The sequence below is a fragment of the Hyla sarda genome, chromosome 2 (genome assembly GCF_029499605.1).
Source record: "Hyla sarda isolate aHylSar1 chromosome 2, aHylSar1.hap1, whole genome shotgun sequence".
Classification (NCBI taxonomy): domain Eukaryota; kingdom Metazoa; phylum Chordata; class Amphibia; order Anura; family Hylidae; genus Hyla; species Hyla sarda.
The window spans coordinates 489,621,012-489,639,894 of NC_079190.1; the positions used below are offsets into that span (position 1 = coordinate 489,621,012).

General features: G+C 46.9%; 1 protein-coding gene across 1 annotated transcript in view; it reads left to right on the forward strand.

Moving 5' to 3' along the window:
• The first annotated feature begins 1,440 nt into the window (after nucleotides 1-1,440).
• Nucleotides 1,441-18,883, forward strand: part of MORC3 (MORC family CW-type zinc finger 3) — a 77,069-nt gene continuing 59,626 nt past the window's right edge. Inside the window, 2 exon segments of the mRNA XM_056559609.1 lie at nucleotides 1,441-1,566; nucleotides 17,351-17,423. Coding sequence (XP_056415584.1) covers nucleotides 1,453-1,566; nucleotides 17,351-17,423 — 187 coding nt within the window. The 5' untranslated portion in view covers nucleotides 1,441-1,452.

Genomic DNA, 18,883 nt, shown 5'->3' on the forward strand with positions numbered 1-18,883 from the left:
TTACTAAATGTGGGGTGATGAGGGGGCGTTATCATTACTAAGTGTGGGGCAATGAGGGAGCATTAGTACTAAGTGTGGGGTAATGAGGAGGCATTATTACTAAGTGTGGGGCAATGAGGGGCATTATTACTAAGTGTGGGGCAATGAGGAGGCATTATTACTAAGTGTGGGGCAATGAGGGGCATTATTACTAAGTGTGGGGCAATGAGGGGGCATTATTACTAAGTGTAGGGCAATGAGGGGCATTATTACTAAGTGTGGGGCAATGAGGGGCATTAGTACTGTGTGGGCCAAAATGGGGCATTATTACTAAGTGTGGGGCAATGAGGAGGCATTATTACTAAGTGTGGGGCAATGAGGGGGCATTGGTACTAAGTGTGGGGCAATGAGGGGCATTATTACTAAGTGTGGGGCAATGAGGGGCATTATTACTAAGTGTGGGGCAATGAGGGGCATTGGTACTAAGTGTGGGGCAATGAGGGGCATTATTACTAAGTGTGAGGCAATGAGGGGCATTGGTACTAAGTGTGGGGCAATGAGGGGCATTAGTACTAAGTGTGGGGCAATAAGGGGGCATTATTACTAAATGTGGGGTGATGAGGGGGCATTATTAATAACTGTGAGGCAATGAGGAGGCAATGGGCCAAAAGGGGGCATTATTACTAAGTGTGGGGCAATGAGGGGCATTAGTACTAACTGTTGTTCAATGAGGGGGCAATATTACTAGGTGTGGGGCAATGAGAGGGCATTATTAGTAACGGTGGGGTAATGCTGGAGCATTATTACTAAGTGTAGGGCAATATGGGGGCATTATTGCAATGAGGGGGCATTATACGTAAGTGTGTGGCAATAAGAGGGTAATATTACTAAGTATGTGGAAAGGAGGGGCATTATTAGTAAGTGTGTGGACAATAAATATACCTACAGTACCTATTTACCAACTGTAGGCTTCTACCTACCTAATAGGGGAGGGGGCTCTACCTACTTACCTCCTGGGGGGCTTCTACCTAATAGGGGGGATTTCATTGGAGTGAGGGGCCTTATGTGCAAGTAAAGAGTTACAATAGTCAAGACGAGAATTACTTAGAGCAACAATCATTGTTTTATATGTCTCATTAGGAACAAACGTGTCTTTTTCTTGGATTTTTTTTTATGATGCAAACAAAGAAAATGAGCGGGCGCATATATGGGTCATGTCTGGGGCCTATAAGACGCCCGGGACTCTATATAGGACCTGTGCACACGTGACATCACCTATGGAATTTACAATATGCAAATCCCACACGTGCGCAAACACCCGGTGAACGTGCTCGTCAATGAGTAGTAAATATTTATGTTGATGAGGACAGCGCCACCTAGAGCACGAAGCCCTCACGGCACCCATTCCAGCACGCTGACAGCGGCCACGGTCACGTGGTGTTAATGTTATGCCTCGCGCGGCGCTCTGATTGGATGACGCGGCCGCAGTCTCCGCCCGGAAGTGGGGAGTGCTCAGCTGTTCCGTGCATTTTTTTTTATTGCCCAAAGATGGCGGCACAGACAACGGACGGGATCCGTCTGAGTGCGGTGAGAGAGGGGTTAACGGGGCGGCCGGGGAATGATATCGGGAGGGGGACGGGGTGCAACTAACGAGGCCTCACAGGGAATGCCTGGGCCGGGACGGCGGCTCCGGGTGATGCTGGGGCTGATAGTGCCGAGGTGTGCGCTCCATTATGTGCTGAGGGCAACAAGGGTTCCGTATATACGGTTCCGCCGGGACTAAGGAGGTTTAAGCTTCCTGGGGCGGCTGTGTTATTCTGACTGATTATCTACAGTCTCTGCTTTGGTCCTGGCTGAGGTCCCTGGTATGAATTGTGGCCCCTCTGGTCCGGACTGGGGTCCCTGGTAGGAATTGTGGCCCCTCTGGTACGAACTGGGGTCCCTGGTAGGAATTGTGGCCCCTCTGGTCCGAACTGGGGTCCCCGGTAGGAATTGTGGCCCCTCTGGTCCGAACTGGGGTCCCTGGTAGGAATTGTGGCCCCTCTGGTCCGGACTGGGGTCCCTGGTAGGAATTGTGGCCCTTTTGGTGCTGGCTGTGATCCATGGTAGGAATTGTGGCCCCTCTGGTCCGGACTGGGGTCCCTGGTAGGAATTGTGGCCCCTCTGGTCCGGACTGGGGTCCCTGGTAGGAATTGTGGCCCCTCTGGTCCGGACTGGGGTCCCTGGTAGGAATTGTGGCCCCTCTGGTCCGGACTGGGGTCCCTGGTAGGAATTGTGGCCCTTTTGGTGCTGGCTGTGATCCATGGTAGGAATTGTGGCCCCTCTGGTCCGGACTGGGGTCCCTGGTAGGAATTGTGGCCCCTCTGGTCCGGACTGGGGTCCCTGGTAGGAATTGTGGCCCCTCTGGTCCGGACTGGGGTCCCTGGTAGGAATTGTGGCCCCTCTGGCCCGGACTGGGGTCCCTGGTAGGAATTGTGGCCCCTCTGGTCCGGACTGGGGTCCCTGGTAGGAATTGTGGCCCCTCTGGTCTGGACTGGGGTCCCTGGTAGGAATTGTGGCCCCTCTGGTCCGGACTGGGGTCCCTGGTAGGAATTGTGGCCCCTCTGGTCCGGACTGGGGTCCCTGGTAGGAATTGTGGCCCCTCTGGTCCGGACTGGGGTCCCTGGTAGGAATTGTGGCCCCTCTGGTCCGGACTGGGGTCCCTGGTAGGAATTGTGGCCCCTCTGGTCCGGACTGGGGTCCCTGGTAGGAATTGTGGCCCCTCTGGTCCGGACTGGGGTCCCTGGTAGGAATTGTGGCCCCTCTGGTCCGGACTGGGGTCCCTGGTAGGAATTGTGGCCCCTCTGGTCCGGACTGGGGTCCCTGGTAGGAATTGTGGCCCTTTTGGTGCTGGCTGTGATCCCTAGTATGAATTGTGGCCCTTTTGGTGCTGGCTGTGATCCCTAGTATCAATTGTGGCCCCTCTGGTGCTGACTGGGGTCCCTAGTATCAATTGTGGCCCCTCTGGTGCTGACTGGGGTCCCTGATTCAAATTGTGGCCCCTCTGGTGCTGGCTGGGGCTCCTGGCATGAATTGGAAGAAATCCCACAAATCAGGTGTAAAAAATATCCTCCTTATGGTGCTCACCCGTAGACGTTTTGTTGTTCATGCAAAAATGCATCAGATGAGGAATAGCCGAAACGGACAATTGGAATAATAGATTAAAATAGGTTTATTTGGTAACAGCCCTAGGACTACGCGTTTCAAGGGGTGGACCCCCCTCTTCTTTAGGTTTAGTTCTATTGTTCTATTGTTATCTGGGGTCCATGGTTCTCATTATATTGGTGCTGTCTGAGACCACTGGTTCTGGTAGTGGTTCTATTAGTGATGTCTGAGGTCCCTGGTTTTGATATTATTAGTGCTGTGTCAGGTCCTGGTTCTATTAGTGCTGTCTGGGGTCCCTGGTTCTAATTCTATTAGTGTTGTCTTAGCTTCCTGGTCCTGATTCTGTTAGTGCTGTCTGGGGGTCTAGGGTTCCTGGTTCTGAGTCTACAAGTGCTGTCTGAGGTCCCTGGTTCTGTTTCTATTAGTTCTGCCTGAGGTCCATGGTTCTGATTCTATTCGTTCTGTCTGAGGTCCCTGGTTCTGATTCTATAAGTGCTGTCTGAGGTCCCTGGTTCTGTTTCTATTAGTTCTGTCTGAGGTCCCTGGTTCTGATTCTATTCGTTCTGTCTGAGGTCCCTGGTTCTGATTCTATTCGTTCTGTCTGAGGTCTCTGTTTCTATTCTGTCTGAGGTCCCTGGTTCTGATTCTATTAGTTCTGTCTGAGGTCCCTGGTTCTGTTTCTGTTAGTTCTGTCTGAGGTCCCTGGTTCTGATTCTATTAGTTCTGTCTGAGGTCCCTGGTTCTGATTCTATTAGTTCTGTCTGAGGTCTCTGGTTCTGATTCTATAAGTGCTGTCTGAGGTCCCTGGTTCTGATTCTATTCGTTCTGTCTGAGGTCCCTGGTTCTGATTCTATTAGTTCTGTCTGAGGTCTCTGTTTCTATTAGTTCTGTCTGAGGTCCCTGGTTCTGATTCTATTAGTTCTGTCTGAGGTCTCTGTTTCTATTAATTCTGTCTGAGGTCCCTGGTTCTGATTCTATTAGTTCTGTCTGAGGTCCCTGGTTCTGTTTCTGTTAGTTCTGTCTGAGGTCCCTGGTTCTGTTTCTGTTAGTTCTGTCTGAGGTCCCTGGTTCTGTTTCTGTTAGTTCTGTCTGAGGTCCCTGGTTCTGATTCTATTAGTTCTGTCTGAGGTCCCTGGTTCTGTTTCTATTAATTCTGTCTGAGGTCCCTGGTTCTGATTCTATTAGTTCTGTCTGAGGTCCCTGGTTCTGTTTCTGTTAGTTCTGTCTGAGGTCCCTGGTTCTGTTTCTGTTAGTTCTGTCTGAGGTCCCTGGTTCTGTTTCTGTTAGTTCTGTCTGAGGTCCCTGGTTCTGATTCTATTAGTTCTGTCTGAGGTCCCTGGTTCTGATTCTATTAGTTCTGTCTGAGGTCCCTGGTTCTGATTCTATTAGTTCTGTCTGAGGTCTCTGGTTCTGATTCTATTAGTTCTGTCTGAGGTCCCTGGTTCTGTTTCTGTTAGTTCTGTCTGATGTCCCTGGTTCTGATTCTATTAGTGCTGTCTGAGGTCCCTGGTTCTGTTTCTGTTAGTTCTGTCTGAGGTCCCTGGTTCTGATTCTATTAGTGCTGTCTGAGGTCCCTGGTTCTGTTTCTGTTAGTTCTGTCTGATGTCCCTGGTAGTGATGATGATGGCGGCTCGGTAGATTTAGTAAATTGATAGAGAATTATTTAGTTTCAGTTTCCTTTCCCTGTTACATCTCACATGGCGATGAATCACTGAGGAGCGGCCGGTTTCGTGATTTTCTTTTAGTTTTTACTTGTATGTTTGTTTTGTAGAAGTCTCTTTTTGTGCATTAGTGATATCATGTTTATTTTTTGCATAATATAAGATGACATAAATACAGGATCCCAAGGAGCATTTATATGAGATCCAACAGAGAAATATGATGTTATTTCACATTCCTGTGTGTACAGCCCGGAGCAGTATTATAGGGCATGTGCCTCATACCATCAGTGTACACGGTGCTTTAAAGTAACCATTTATGTATTGCCAGGTTTCCGTGCACTTAAAGGGGTACTCCCCTAGAAATGTTTTTGTTTTTTTTTTAATTTTTTTATCAACTGGTGCCAGAAAGTTAAGCAGATTTGTAAATTACTTCTGTTTAAAAACTCAATCCTTCCAGTACTTATCAGCTGCTGTATACTCCAGAGGAAATTCTTTTCTTTTTAAATTTCCTTTCTGTCTGACTACAGTGCTCTCTGCTGACACCTCTGTCCATTTCAGGAACTGTCCAGAGCAGGAGAGGTTTGCTTTGGGCATTTGCTCCTACTCTGGACAGTTCCTATAATGGACAGCGGTGTCGACACAGAGCACTGTGGTCAGACAGAAAGGAAATTTAAAAAGAAAAGAACTTCCTGTAGAACATACAGCAGCTGATAAGTATTGGAAGGATTAATATTTTTTAAATAGAAGTAATTTACAAATCTGTTTAACTTTCTGGCACCAGTTGATTTAACCCCTTCCCAACCCATGGCATACATGTATGTCATGGGTCGGCTCCCATTCTATAACGTGGGGCCACGGTGTGGCCCCTCATCATAGCGGTTCGGGCCCGGCACCTAGCAACGGCCAGGACCCATGGCTAATAGCGCGCAGCAGCCCTTTAGATGCGGCGTTCAAAGTTGAATGCCGCGTCTAAAGTGAAAGTAAACTAATGCCGGTTAGCTCAGGGAGCTGCTCGGGATCGCCGCGGCAAAATCGCGGCATCCCGAACAGCTTACATGACAGCCGGAGGATCCCTACCTGCCTCCATGCTGTCCGATCGCTGAATGACTGCTCAGTGCCTGAGATCCAGGCATGAGCAGTCAAGCGGCGGAATCATTGATCACTGGTTTCCTATGAGAAACCAGTGATCAATGTAAAAGATCAGTGTGTGCAGTGTTATAGGTCCCTATGGGATAACAATGATCAGTATAAGAGATCAGTGTGTGCAGTGTTATAGGTCCCTATGGGATAACAATGATCAGTATAAGAGATCAGTGTGTGCAGTGTTATAGGTCCCTATGGGATAACAATGATCAGTGTGTGCAGTGTTATAGGTCTCTATGGGAGCTATAACACTGCAAAAAAAAAGTGAATAAAGATAATTTAACCCCTTCCCTAATAAAAGTTTGAATCACCCCCCTTTTCCTATATAAAAAAAACAAACTGTGTAAATAAAAATAAACATGTGGTATCTTCGGGTGCGGAAATGTCCGAATTATAAATATATATCATTAATTAAACTGTACGGTCAATGGCGTATGCGCAAAAAAATTCCAAAGTCCAAAAAAGCGTATTTTTGGTCACTTTTTATATCATGCAAAAATGAATAAAAAGCGATCAAAAAGTCCGATCATTACAAAAATGGTACCGCTAAAAACTTCAGATCATGACGCAAAAAATTAGCCCTCATACCGCCCCATACACGGAAAAATAAAGTTATAGGGGTCAGAAGATGACAATTTTAAACATATTAATTTTCCTGCATGTAGTTATGATTTTTTCCAGAAGTGCGACAAAATCCAACCTATGTAAGTAGGGGATCATTTTAACCGTATGGACCTACAGAGGAAATTCTTTGCTTTTTTAATTTTGTTTCCCCCCACGTCTCCACGACAGCACCCATGAGATTATCTCCTCCTCCTGATTGGAACAGGAAAAATCATTGCATTCTAATCCTAGTAGCTCCATACTGGCCAAAGAGGAGATGGTTCTCTCTATTAAAGGAAGACTGTCACATATTTTCTCCCGCACTATCCACATGTATTGGTGGATAGTGCGGGAGACGCTGATTAAAACGAGCCCTACCTTGGTCTGATCTGCGCCGCCGTTCGCCCGCAATTGTAGTTTTAATCTGTGTCTATCCTGCTGTAACTGGCAAAGGCGGGGCTTCTGCGGGCTAACGGGCACTGACGTCAGTGCCGCTCATTAATATTCATCCCTCCCTCTGGTTAGGAGCCGCGAAGAGAGGGAGAACAGGAGGGATGAATATTCATGAGCGGCGCTGACATCTGTGCCCGTTAGCCCGCAGAAGCCCCGCCTTTGCCAGTTACAGCAGGATAGACACAGAGATTAAAACTACAATTGCGGGCGAACGGCGGCGCGGATCAGACCAAGGTAGGGCTCGTTTTAATCAGCGTCTCCCGCACTATCCACCAATACATGTGGATAGTGCGGGAGAAAATATGTGACAGTTTTCCTTTAAAGACTCTCGCTGTAGAGGATCCAATCTGCCTTCCTCATAAAAAAGGATCTACTGTCCCAGGGACAATCCTTTCATCGTCAGGTCAAAAACCTCAGCTTGACAGCATGGAAATAGAAAAGTCCATTCTACTGAAGGAAGGTTTCTCTGAAAAGGTTGTAAATACCTTTCTATCTAGTCGTAAAGATACTTGGGGAGATTTATCAAAACCTGTGCAGAGTCAAAGGTGCCCATAGCAACCAATCAGATCGCTTCTTTCATTCCTAACAAGGCCTATGGAAAATGAAAGCAGCGATCTGATTGGTTGCTATTGACAACTGGGCAACTTTGCCTCTGCACAGGTTTTGATAAATCTCCCCCACTACCTCTAGAATCTATGCTAAAACCTGGAAGAAATGTGTATCTTGGGGTGGGGATTCTTTTTCTATCAACACTCCGGTGATTCCTAAAATTCTAGACTTCCTTCAGCAGGGATTTGGTTTAGGTCTTTCCCCTCGTACCCTCAAAGTCCAGGTTTCTGCTCTCAGTGCTCTCCCATCATGTAAAATTGGCTGATTACATGTGGATTTGAAGATTTATTAACCCCTTGGGGACGGAGCCCATTATGACCCTAAGGACGGGAGCATTTTTTGCAAATCTGACCACTGTCACTTTAAGCATTAATAACTCTGGAATGCTTTTAGTTATCAATCTGATTCCGAGATTGTTTTTTCGTGACATATTCTACTTTATGTTAGTGGTAAATTTTCGGCGATACTTGCATCCTTTCTTGGTGAAAAATTTGAAAATTTCATGAAAAATTTGAAAATTTCGCATTTTTCGAACTTTGAAGCTCTCTGCTTATAAGGAATATGGATATTCCAAATAAATTATATATTGATTCACATATACAATATGTCTACTTTATGTCTGCATCATAAAATTGATGAGTTTTTACTTTTGGAAGACACCAGAGGGCTTCAAAGTTCAGCAACAATTTTCCAATTTTTCGCCAAATTTTCAAAATCGGAATTTTTCAGGGACCAGTTCAGGTTTGATGTGGATTTGAAGGGTCTTCTGGTTAGAAATACCCGATAAATGACCCCATTATAAAAACTGCACCCCTCAAAGTATTCAAAATGACATTCAGTAAGGGTGTTAACTCTTTAGGTGTTTCACAGGAATAGCAGCAAAGTGAAGGAGAAAATTCAAAATCTTCATTTTTTACACTGGTATGTTCTTGCAGACCCAGTTTTTGAATTTTTACAAGGGGTAAAAGGAAAAAAATCCTCTCAAAATTTGTAACCCAATTTATCTCGAGTAAGAAAATACCTCATATGTATGTCAAGTGTTCGGCGGGCGCAGTAGAGGGCTCAGAAGGGAGGGAGCAACAATGGGATTTAGGAGAGTGAGATTTTCTGAAATGGTTTTTGGGGGGCATGTCGCATTTAGGAAGCCCCTATGGTGCCAGGACAGCAAAAACCCCCACATCGCACACTATTATGGAAACGACACCCCTCAAGGAAAGTAACAAGGGGTACAGTGAGCATTTACACCCCACTGGTGTTTGACAGATCTTTAAATTTTTCATTTTCACGTACCACTGTCCCAAAAATCTGTCAGACCCCTGTGGGGTGTAAATGCTCACTGTACCCCTTATTACATTCCGTGAGGGGTGTAGTTTCCAAAATGGGGTCACATGTGGGTATTTATTTTTTTGCATTTATGTCAGAACCGCTGTAAAATCAGCCACCCCTGTGCAAATCACCAATTTCGGCCTCAAATGTACATGGTGCACTCTCACTCCTGAGCCTTGTTGTGCGCCCGCAGAGCATTTTACGCCCACATATGGGGTATTTCTGTACTCAGGAGAAATTGCGTTACAAATTTTGGGGGTCTTTTTTTCCTTTTACCTCTTGTGAAAATAAAAAGTAAAGGGCAACACCAGCATGTTAGTGTAAAAAAATTTTTTTTTTTTTTACACTAACAGGCTGGTGTAGACCCCAACTTTTCCTTTTCATAAGGGGTAAAAGGAGAAAAAGCCCCCCAAAATTTGTAACGCAATTTCTCCCGAGTACGGAAATACCCCATATGTGGCCCTAAACTGTTTCCTTGAAATACGACAGGGCTCCAAAGTGAGAGAGCACCATGCGCATTTGAGGACTAAATTAGGGATTGCACAGGGGTGGACATAGGGGTATTCTACGCCAGTGATTCCCAAACAGGGTGCCTCCAGCTGTTGCTAAACTCCCAGCATGCCTGGACAATCAGTGGCTGTCCGGAAATGCTGGGAGTTGTAGTTTTGCAACAGCTGGAGGCTCCGTTTTGGAAACACTGCTGTACAATACGTTTTTCATTTTTATTGGGGGGGGGGGACAGTGTAAGGGGGTGTTTATGTAGTGTTTTACTCTTTATTAGGTGTTAGTGTAGTGTAGTGTAGTGTAGTGTAGTGTTTTTAGGGTACATTCACACTGGCGGGTTACGGTGAGTTTCCCGCTAAGAATTTGCGCTGCGGCGAAAAATTTGCCGCAGCTCATACTTGAAGCAGGAAACTTGCTGTAAACCCGCCCGTGTGAATGTACCCTGTACGTTCACATGGGGGGGGGGGGGGGGGGCAAACCTCCAGCTGTTTCAAAACTACAACTCCCAGCATGCACGGTCTGTCAGTACATGCTGGGAGTTGTAGTTTTGCAACAGCTGGAGGCACACTGGTTGGAAAACCTTCAGTTAGATTCTGTTACCTAACTCAGTATTTTCCAACCAGTGTGCCTCCAGCTGTTGCAAAACTACAATTCCCAGCATGTCTGATCACAGAAGGGCATGCTGGGAGATGTAGTTATGCAACAGCTGGAGGTACGCAACTACAACTCCCAGCATGCCCAGACAGCTGTTTTCTGTGTGGGCATGCTGGAATTTGTAGTTTTGCAACATCTGGAGTGCTACAATTTAGAGACCACTGAACAGTGATCTCCAAACTGTGGACCTCCAGATGTTGCAAAACTACAACTCCCAGCATGCCCACACAGCAAACAGCTGTGTGGGCATGCTAGGAGTAGTAGTTTTGCAAGATCTAGAGGGCAGTATAGAGATCACTGTGCAGTGGTCTCTAAACTGCAGACCTCCAGCTGTTGCAAAACTACAAATTCCCGCATGCCCACACAGCAAACAGCTGTCTGGGCATGCTGGGAGTTGTAGTTTTGCAACATCTGGAGGGCTACAGTCTAGAGACCACTATAGTGGTCTCAGACTGTAGCCCTCTAGATGTTGGTAGGCAACTACTCACCGGCTTCCTTCGCATCTGGGAGCCGTCCTCTTCTGCCGCACGCCGCCACAGATCTCCGTCGCCGCCCGCCGATCCCCGTCGCTCCGCTGCCTCTGGAGGGGAAAGTGGACTCCGGCACCGCTCCTCTTCGTTTTCCTTGTTCTGCCCCACCTATTGTGGGTGGGCAGGACGGGGAAAACGAAAGTAAACCCCTCCGCCCCTGATCTGCTATTGGTGGTCGCGTCTAGACCACCAAGAGCAGAGATAGGAGGGGTGGCAACTCTGCCACCTCACTCCTATCGCTTTAGGGGGATCGTGGGTGTCTTAGACACCCGCGATCCCCCTTCTATTCCGGGTCACCATAGACCCGTAATGACCCAGAATCGGCGCAAATCGCAAGTGTGAATTCACTTGCGATTTGCGCAGATCGCCGACATGGGGGGGTCTAATGACCCCCTTGGGCATTTGCACGGGGTGCCTGCTGATAGATATCAGCAGTCACCCCGGCCCGGTCCCCGCCCAGCGCGCGGCGGGGGCCGAAATTCCCACGGGCGTATGGATACGCCCTTCGTCCCCAACAGGTTAAAGCGTCCAGCAGATTCAGACCTAAGACTTAAAATATCTGTCCTCAGTGGAATTTAAATACAGTTCTAGCGGCTCTTCCTTTGGATCCCTTTGAGCCTCTGGATTCTATTTCTGAAAAATTTTTGACTCTCAAAACTATATTTTTAATCGCCATCACTACAGCTAGGAGAGCAGGTGAAATTTCAGGCTCTTTCTTTCCGAAGCCTTATCAGAATTTTTGGATGACAATCATTTTTAAAGGGTACCTCTCATCAAAAAAACTTTTGATATATTATAGATTAATGTATGCAGAATAACTTCACAATTGCATGTTATTCAAAAATATGCTTCTTTCTATTTAATTTTCCACTTTGAAGAAATGACCACTAGGGGTCTCCCTACCAGTCCTGGCAGCAAGCATTTCAGACTCATGCTGGAGTCCTAAACACTACGAGCTGCCAGTCTGCTTTGTTCACAAAGGAGAACACTCAGAGCTGCCAGCCTGCTTTGTTCACAGCCTGTTTGGCTGTGAACAAAGCAGGCTGGCAGCTCGGAGTGTTTAGGACTCCAGCATGAGTCAGAAATGCTTGCTGCCAGGACTGATCGGGAAAAATACAATAGAAAGAAGCACATTTTTCATTAACATGCTATTGGAAAGTTATTCAACATTCATTAATCTAAAATATATCAAAAGTTTATTTGGTGAGAGGTACCCTTTAATCTTGATCCTAACTTCCTCCCTAAAGTTGTCTCTACCTTTCATAGATCACAGGATATTGTGGTTCCATCCTTCTGTTCAGATCCCCAAAATTACTTAGAAAAATCATATATATATATATCTATATATCTATATCTATATCTCTCGTATATACTCGAGTATAAGCCGAGTTTTTCGTGCTGAAAACACCCCCCTCGGCTTGTACTCGAGTGAACTCTCCACCCGCAGTGGTCTTCAACCTGCAGAGGTTTCAAAACTACAACTCCCAGCAAGCCCGGGCAGCCATCGGCTTGCTGGGAGTTGAAGTTTTGAAACCTCCGGAGGTCCGCAGGTGGAAGACCACTGCGGCCTTCGATATCATCCAGCCCCCTCTCACCCCCTTTAGTTCTGTACAGTACTCACCTCCGCTCGGCGCTGGTCCGGTGCTGCAGGGCTGTCCGGTGAGGAGGTGGTCCGGTGGGATAGTGGTTCCAGGCTGCTATCTTCACCGGGGAGGCCTCTTCTCCGCGCTTCAGGCCCGGCCCTAGAATAGTCACGTTGCCTTGACAACGACGCAGAGGTGCGTTAATTGCCAACGTACTTCTGCGTCATTGTCAAGGCAACGCCTCTATTCTGGGCCCGAAGCGCGGAGAAGAGGCGCCCCCAGTGAAGATAGCAGCCCGGAACCACTATCCCACCGGACCACCTCCTCACCGGACAGCCCTGCAGCACCGGACCAGCGCCGAGCGGAGGTGAGTACTGTACAGAACTAAAGGGGGTGAAAGGGGGCTGGATGATGTCGAAGGCCGCAGTGGTCTTCAACCTGCGGACCTCCGGAGGTTTCAAAACTACAACTCCCAGCAAGCCCGGACAGCCGATGGCAGCCGTGATAGGGGTGTATTCGCTGTATAAGACGCACCGACTTTTTCCCCCCAGTTTTGGGGAAGAAAAAGTGTGTCTTATACGGCGAAAAATACGGTATACTCACCGATAATTCCTTTTCTGGAAGTCTCCATGACAGCACCCATACATCCCACCCTTTGGTTTTTTTATTATAGTGTTTTTTTTTTTTGGTGTACCTTTTTCTTTTTCTTCGGTGTTCTTTATAAATACACTGGTGGGGAATTTAACCTCTGTTTTTTCCTGTTCCAATCAGGAGGAGGAGATAATCTCATGGGTGCTGTCGTGGAGACGTGGGGGGGGAAACAAAATAAAAAAAGCAAAGAATTTCCTCCTGTAGCAAACAGCTGCTAATAAGTACTGGAAGGATAAAGATTTTTTTAATAGAAGTCATTTACAAATCTGTTAAATTTTCAGGCACCAATTGATTTTAAAAATAAAATAAAGTCTCATGGGTGCCGTCGTGGAGACTTCCAGAAAAGGAATTATCGGTGAGTATAATTCACCATTTTTGTCTTGTCCACAGTGCTCTCTGCTGACACCTCTGTCCATGTCAGGAACTGTCCAGAGCAGGAGAAAAATCCTCATAGCAAACCTATGCTACTCTGGACAGTTCCTGACATGGACAGAGGTGTCAGCAGAGAGAACTGTGGACAAGACAAAAAACATTTTTCAAAAAGCAAAGAATTTCCTCTGTAGCATACAGCAGCTAATAAGTACTGGAAGGAGAGAGATTTTTTTTTCATAGAAGTAATTTACAAATCGGCTCATTTAAAAAATAAATGAATAAAAAATTACTAAAAATAAAAAAAATTCCACCGTAGTACCCCTTTGACCGTTTAAATGCTGAACATACTCGGTGACCTGGAGGTCCAATTTGTCTGTGGCAGGCTGTAGCAATAGAATGCTTATCTCATAGATTATTGTAACGCTTATCCATTACATTGATCTGAGTATTAGCAAGCGAGCAATTACTTTTAACAGGCACCTGGGGGGCGGCAAAAAAAGTGTTAATTAAAAAAACACTAATAAAAACTCAGTCACCCCATTTTCTAAATTACAAAAAAATAAAAAAAAATTTAAAGTGTAAACAATAGAAAAAACTATCACATTTGGTATCGCCACATGTGGAATTTTCCAAATTTTGTCACCATTTTAGATTATCACATTCCTGGTCATGCGCGGTCAACTGTGTCGAAATAAAAAAAATAAAAAATAAAAGTTTTGCTTGGTCCTAGATTCAAAACAAATTTGTCAAGCGATTGTGCTGTATGTTAATAGGCTTTATCTTACGTCTTAGGGCAGTGTTTCCCAACCAGGGTGCCTCCAGCTGTTGCAAAACTACAAATCCCAGCATGCCCGGACAGCCTTCGGCTGTCCGGGCATGCTGGGAGTTGTAGTTTTGCAACAGCTGGAAGCACCCTGGTTGGGAAACACTGATTTAGTGTAATGCACATAATACCGTATATACTTGAGTATAGGCCGAGTTTTTCAGCACGATTTTTCGTGCTGAAAACACCCCCCTCGGCTTATACTCGAGTGAACTCCCCCACCCGCAGTGGTCTTCAACCTGCGGACCTCCAGAGGTTTCAAAACTACAACTCCCAGCAAGCCCGGGCAGCCATCGGCTGTCCGGACTTGCTGGGAGTTGTAGTTTTGAAACCTCCGGAGGTCCGCAGGTTGAAGACCACTGCGGCCTTCAACATCATCCAGCCCCCTCTCACCCCCTTTAGTTCTGAGTACTCACCTCCGCTCGGCGCTGGTCCGGTCCTGCAGGACTGTCCGGTGAGGAGGTGGTCCGGTGGGATACTGGTTCCGGGCTGCTATCTTCACCGGGGAGGCCTCTTCTAAGCGCTTCGGGCCCGGCCTCAGAATAGTCACGTTGCCGTGACAACGACGCAGAGGTGCGTTCATTGCCAACGTACTTCTGCGTCATTGTCAAGGCAACGCCTCTATTCCGGGCCGGAAGCGCGGAGAAGAAGCGCCCCCGGTGAAGATAGCAGCCCGGACCACCTCCCCACCGGACCACCTCCTCTCCGGACAGCCCTGCAGGACCGGACCAGCGCCGAGCGGAGGTGAGTACTCAGAACTAAAGGGGGTGAGAGGGGGGCTGGATGATGTTGAAGGCCGCAGTGGTCTTCAACCTGCGGACCTCCGGAGGTTTCAAAACTACAACTCCCAGCAAGCCCGGACAGCCGATGGCTGCCCGGGCTTGCTGGGAGTTGTAGTTTTGAAACCTCTGGAGGTCCGCAGGTTGAAGACCACTGAGGGCGAATGATGAGAAGAGGATGATGAAGGGGGGGGTGTGGGGATGATGAAGGGGGGTGGGGATGATGAAGGGGGGGGGGGTGTGGGATGATAAGGGGATGATGAAGGGGGGATGTGTGGGATGATAAGGGGATGATGAAGGGGGGATGTGCGGGATGATAAGGGGATGATGAAGGGGGGATGTGTGGGATGATGACAAGGGGATGATGAAGGGGGGATTTGTGGGATGATAAGGGGATGATGAAGGGGGGATGTGTGGGATGATAAGGGGATGATGAAGGGGGGATGTGTGGGATGATGACAAGGGGATGATGAAGGGGGGATGTGTGGGATGATAAGGGGATGATGAAGGGGGGATGTGTGGGATGATAAGGGGATGATGAAGGGGGGATGTGTGGGATGATGACAAGGGGATGATGAAGGGGGGATGTGTGGGATGATAAGGGGATGATGAAGGGGGGATGTGTGGGATAAGGGGATGATGAAGGGGGGATGTGTGGGATGATAAGGGGATGATGAAGGGGGGATGTGTGGGATGATGACAAGGGGATGATGATGAGGATGTTAATGACGGGTCTGGATGATGACAGGGGGGGATGAGGTATTTCCCACCCTAGGCTTATACTCGAGTCAATAACTTTTCCTGGGATTTTGGGTTGAAATTAGGGGTCTCGGCTTATACTCGGGTCGGCTTATACTCGAGTATATACGGTAAATGATGTATTTTCTGGATCCTTTCTTGTTTGCTAGGATCTTACAAGTGATACTAGTGATCTGCATCTTGTCAGGGGACACTTCTAATGAGAACGCATTGTTCATTTGGGACATCCTCCTTTTTAGTAACAAATATTTTACAATAGAAGGTGCAGTCTTTAAATGGGCACTGTCATGAAAGCAAAAAATTGATATGTTGTAGTACTTAAGTACTACAACATATCTCTAATATAGTTTAATAAAAAAAAAGTGATTTTAAAACCGTTTAAAATCACTTTTAAATTCGGCCACTAGGGGTCGCCCTCCTAGTGGCCGAATGCATTCAGCAGTGACGTCACTAAGAATTCCGACTCACTGAAGCCTGGCAACGTGTCAAAATTCAATCACTGCTGTGCTCGCTCCCGCCTGTCAATCAGACAGGCGGGAGCGAGCGCTTTGAAGGAAGAGGACGCGCGCAGGCTCGGGGACAAGGTAAAGTATTATGTTCATTGTATTATGTATACTGTTCACCTATACAGTATGCCTCTAGTTTCCCCACTACAACTCCCAGCATGCCCTGGGAGTTGTAGTGGGGAAGCCTGGAGGGACACTGAATAGGTGAACTGAGGGGGAGTGGGTTGAGCGGAGTGGCGGGGGGCTGCGGGCTGCGCGGCGGGGAGGGGGTACTCTGGGTGAACTAAGGGGGAGGGGGAATGAGTTGAGCGACGGGGGGGGGGGGGGGGGGGGTTAGAGAGTTGCGGGCTGCGCGGCTGGGTGCGGTATGTGCTCCGGTGTTCACCTATACAGTATGCCTCCAGTTGTTTCCCCACTACAACTCCCAGCATGCCCTGACAGCCAATAGATGTCAGGGCAAACAGGGAGTTGCAGTGGGGAAACAGCTGGAGGCACCCTGTGTAGGTGAACTACGGGCGGAAGTGTCGGCCCCAGCAGGCATCAGTGACGTCATGCCAGCTGGGGAAGTCTGCCTGGTAGTGAGCACACTGACAGGCAGACAAAAAAGAATTTTTAAGGTGTTAAAAAAAAAAAATGTAAAGGCAGGGAGGGGGTTAGGGATAGATGGGTAATAGGCAGGGACAAAAAAAAAAGAGGGGAAAAAAAAGGGATGGTAGGAGCTACCCTTTAAGCCAAAGCAAGAAGTTTATTCAAAATAAATGGTAAATATAAATGAGGGACTTAAAGGGGTACTCCCCCTGGAAAACAACTGGTCCCAGAAAGTTCAACAGATTTGTAAATTACTTCTATTAAAAATCTCAATCCTTTCAGTACTTATTAGCTGCTGTATGCTCCAGAGGAAGTTATTTTCTTTTTTGAATTTCCTTTTCTGTCTGACCACAGTGCTCTCTGCTGACACCTCTGTCCATGTCAGGAACTGTCCAGTTTTAAATAGAAGTAATTAACAAATCTGTTTAACTTTCTGGCACCAGTTGATTAAAAAAAAAAAAAAAAAGTTTACCACTGGAGTACCCCTTTAAGTACCTCCAGCACCTCCCATAGGTCATGCTGACCAACTGCTCCATGCTGCATCCATTATCCGCACTAACAAGTCTAAAATGTAGGATCCAAAAGGAACCACTGAGGTTGTTCTGCTCTAATTGGTTTTTTGGACAATCTGTAGTAACAGTCGTACGTTCTACTAATGTGTCGCTGTTCTTTTTCTGTTCTAGCTGTGCCCCAAGTTTCTGCACACCAATTCCACAAGTCATACGTGGCCGTTCAGTGCGATTGCGGAGCTTATAGGTAAGTCTGTGTGTATGTTGTCATTGTGCTGTTATAGTTCTTTATTGCTCTTTTCACCCTGATGTGGCTGCTTGTCAAGTCAAGGTTTCTTTGATGACCATTATAATAGTCATAGCTGTCATGGCTTCATTATAACCTGCTTTATATCATCTGACTCCCCCGACAGATAAAACCGGGAGAGAGAAGTATCGGGCAGTTCAAATCCACCTTTGTATTGCTCTTTGACCTCTCTATTAGTACACCCTTCCTTTTTTACCATTACTGACCTCAGCATCTAAAGGGTTAAAGGAAATCTGAAGCAAAAGACAACTTATCCCCTATCCACAGGATAAGGGATAAGTGTCTGATCGCGGGGGGTCCGACCGCTGGGACCCCCGCGATCTCCCAAACTGGGCCCCACATTGCTAATCTACGTTAGCGGCTAATGGCGTGTAGCTTCGACCTCCTAAGGTTTTTTCACCCCAATATTTATTTTTATCAGCATACAAAATGACTGTTGTCTCAGATTTTTCCCAGGTTGCAATGCGGCCGAGACCTGACATCACTAGTCAGCTGATGACAGGGAGCCTGTCTGCTTCAATGGGTGGAGGGATCAATCTGCAACTAATGCCACAGCTGTAGGCACCCTGATTGAAAACCACAGGTCTTTTGAATGGATGCAGCTCATTTATTTTTCAATGGGTGGGGTGGCTGATGTGTAGGAGGGAGGAAAATGGAATTATGGGATTTGTAGGGAAAAAAAAACTCACAGGAAATACCAGTTCACAAAAAGCTAGCCACAGTGTTATGGTAATCTCACAACATAGTCATTTAGCCACAAGACAAGCGCAGATCCTTCATAAGAATGTCCATTACTGTCTGCCAGGTATGTACTAAAATCACCTTATGGTGGAGAACCCCTTTAAACAGCCAAGATCTGAGTTATTACTGCTGACAGGTCCAGCACCTGCTCCATATCTCCTTCCCAACATCATACTACATTCTATGCCCAGAAGGGGTTAATGTACCGGTCAGACATTAGCTGGTAAATATACAATACGACCATATCTCCAGGTCAGAATTTATATCCAGCACCTTATATAGCAGCAACATGTTATACATTCAGAGCGAGCCATCAATGGCGTCATTACCCCCCCCCCCCCCCCCCCCCCCCCCCTTGCTGTGTACTTTTCCTTATCTTAGCCTGACACACTTGGGCTAATGGAAAGCTACTGAGCATGTCGGGATTCTCTTGGACTGAAGCAGCAGCGCTCAATGTCAAGCATCAGCTGCAAAAGCAAACAGTGTTTTAGGATGTGTGACGAAAAGTGATTCCAATGTAATACTCCGGTGAAAACCTTTTTTCTTTTAAATCAACTGGTGGCAGAAAGTTAAACATATTTGTAAATTACTTCTATTAAAAAATCTTAATCCTTCCTGTACTTATTAGCTGCTGAATACTACAGAGGAAATTATTTTCT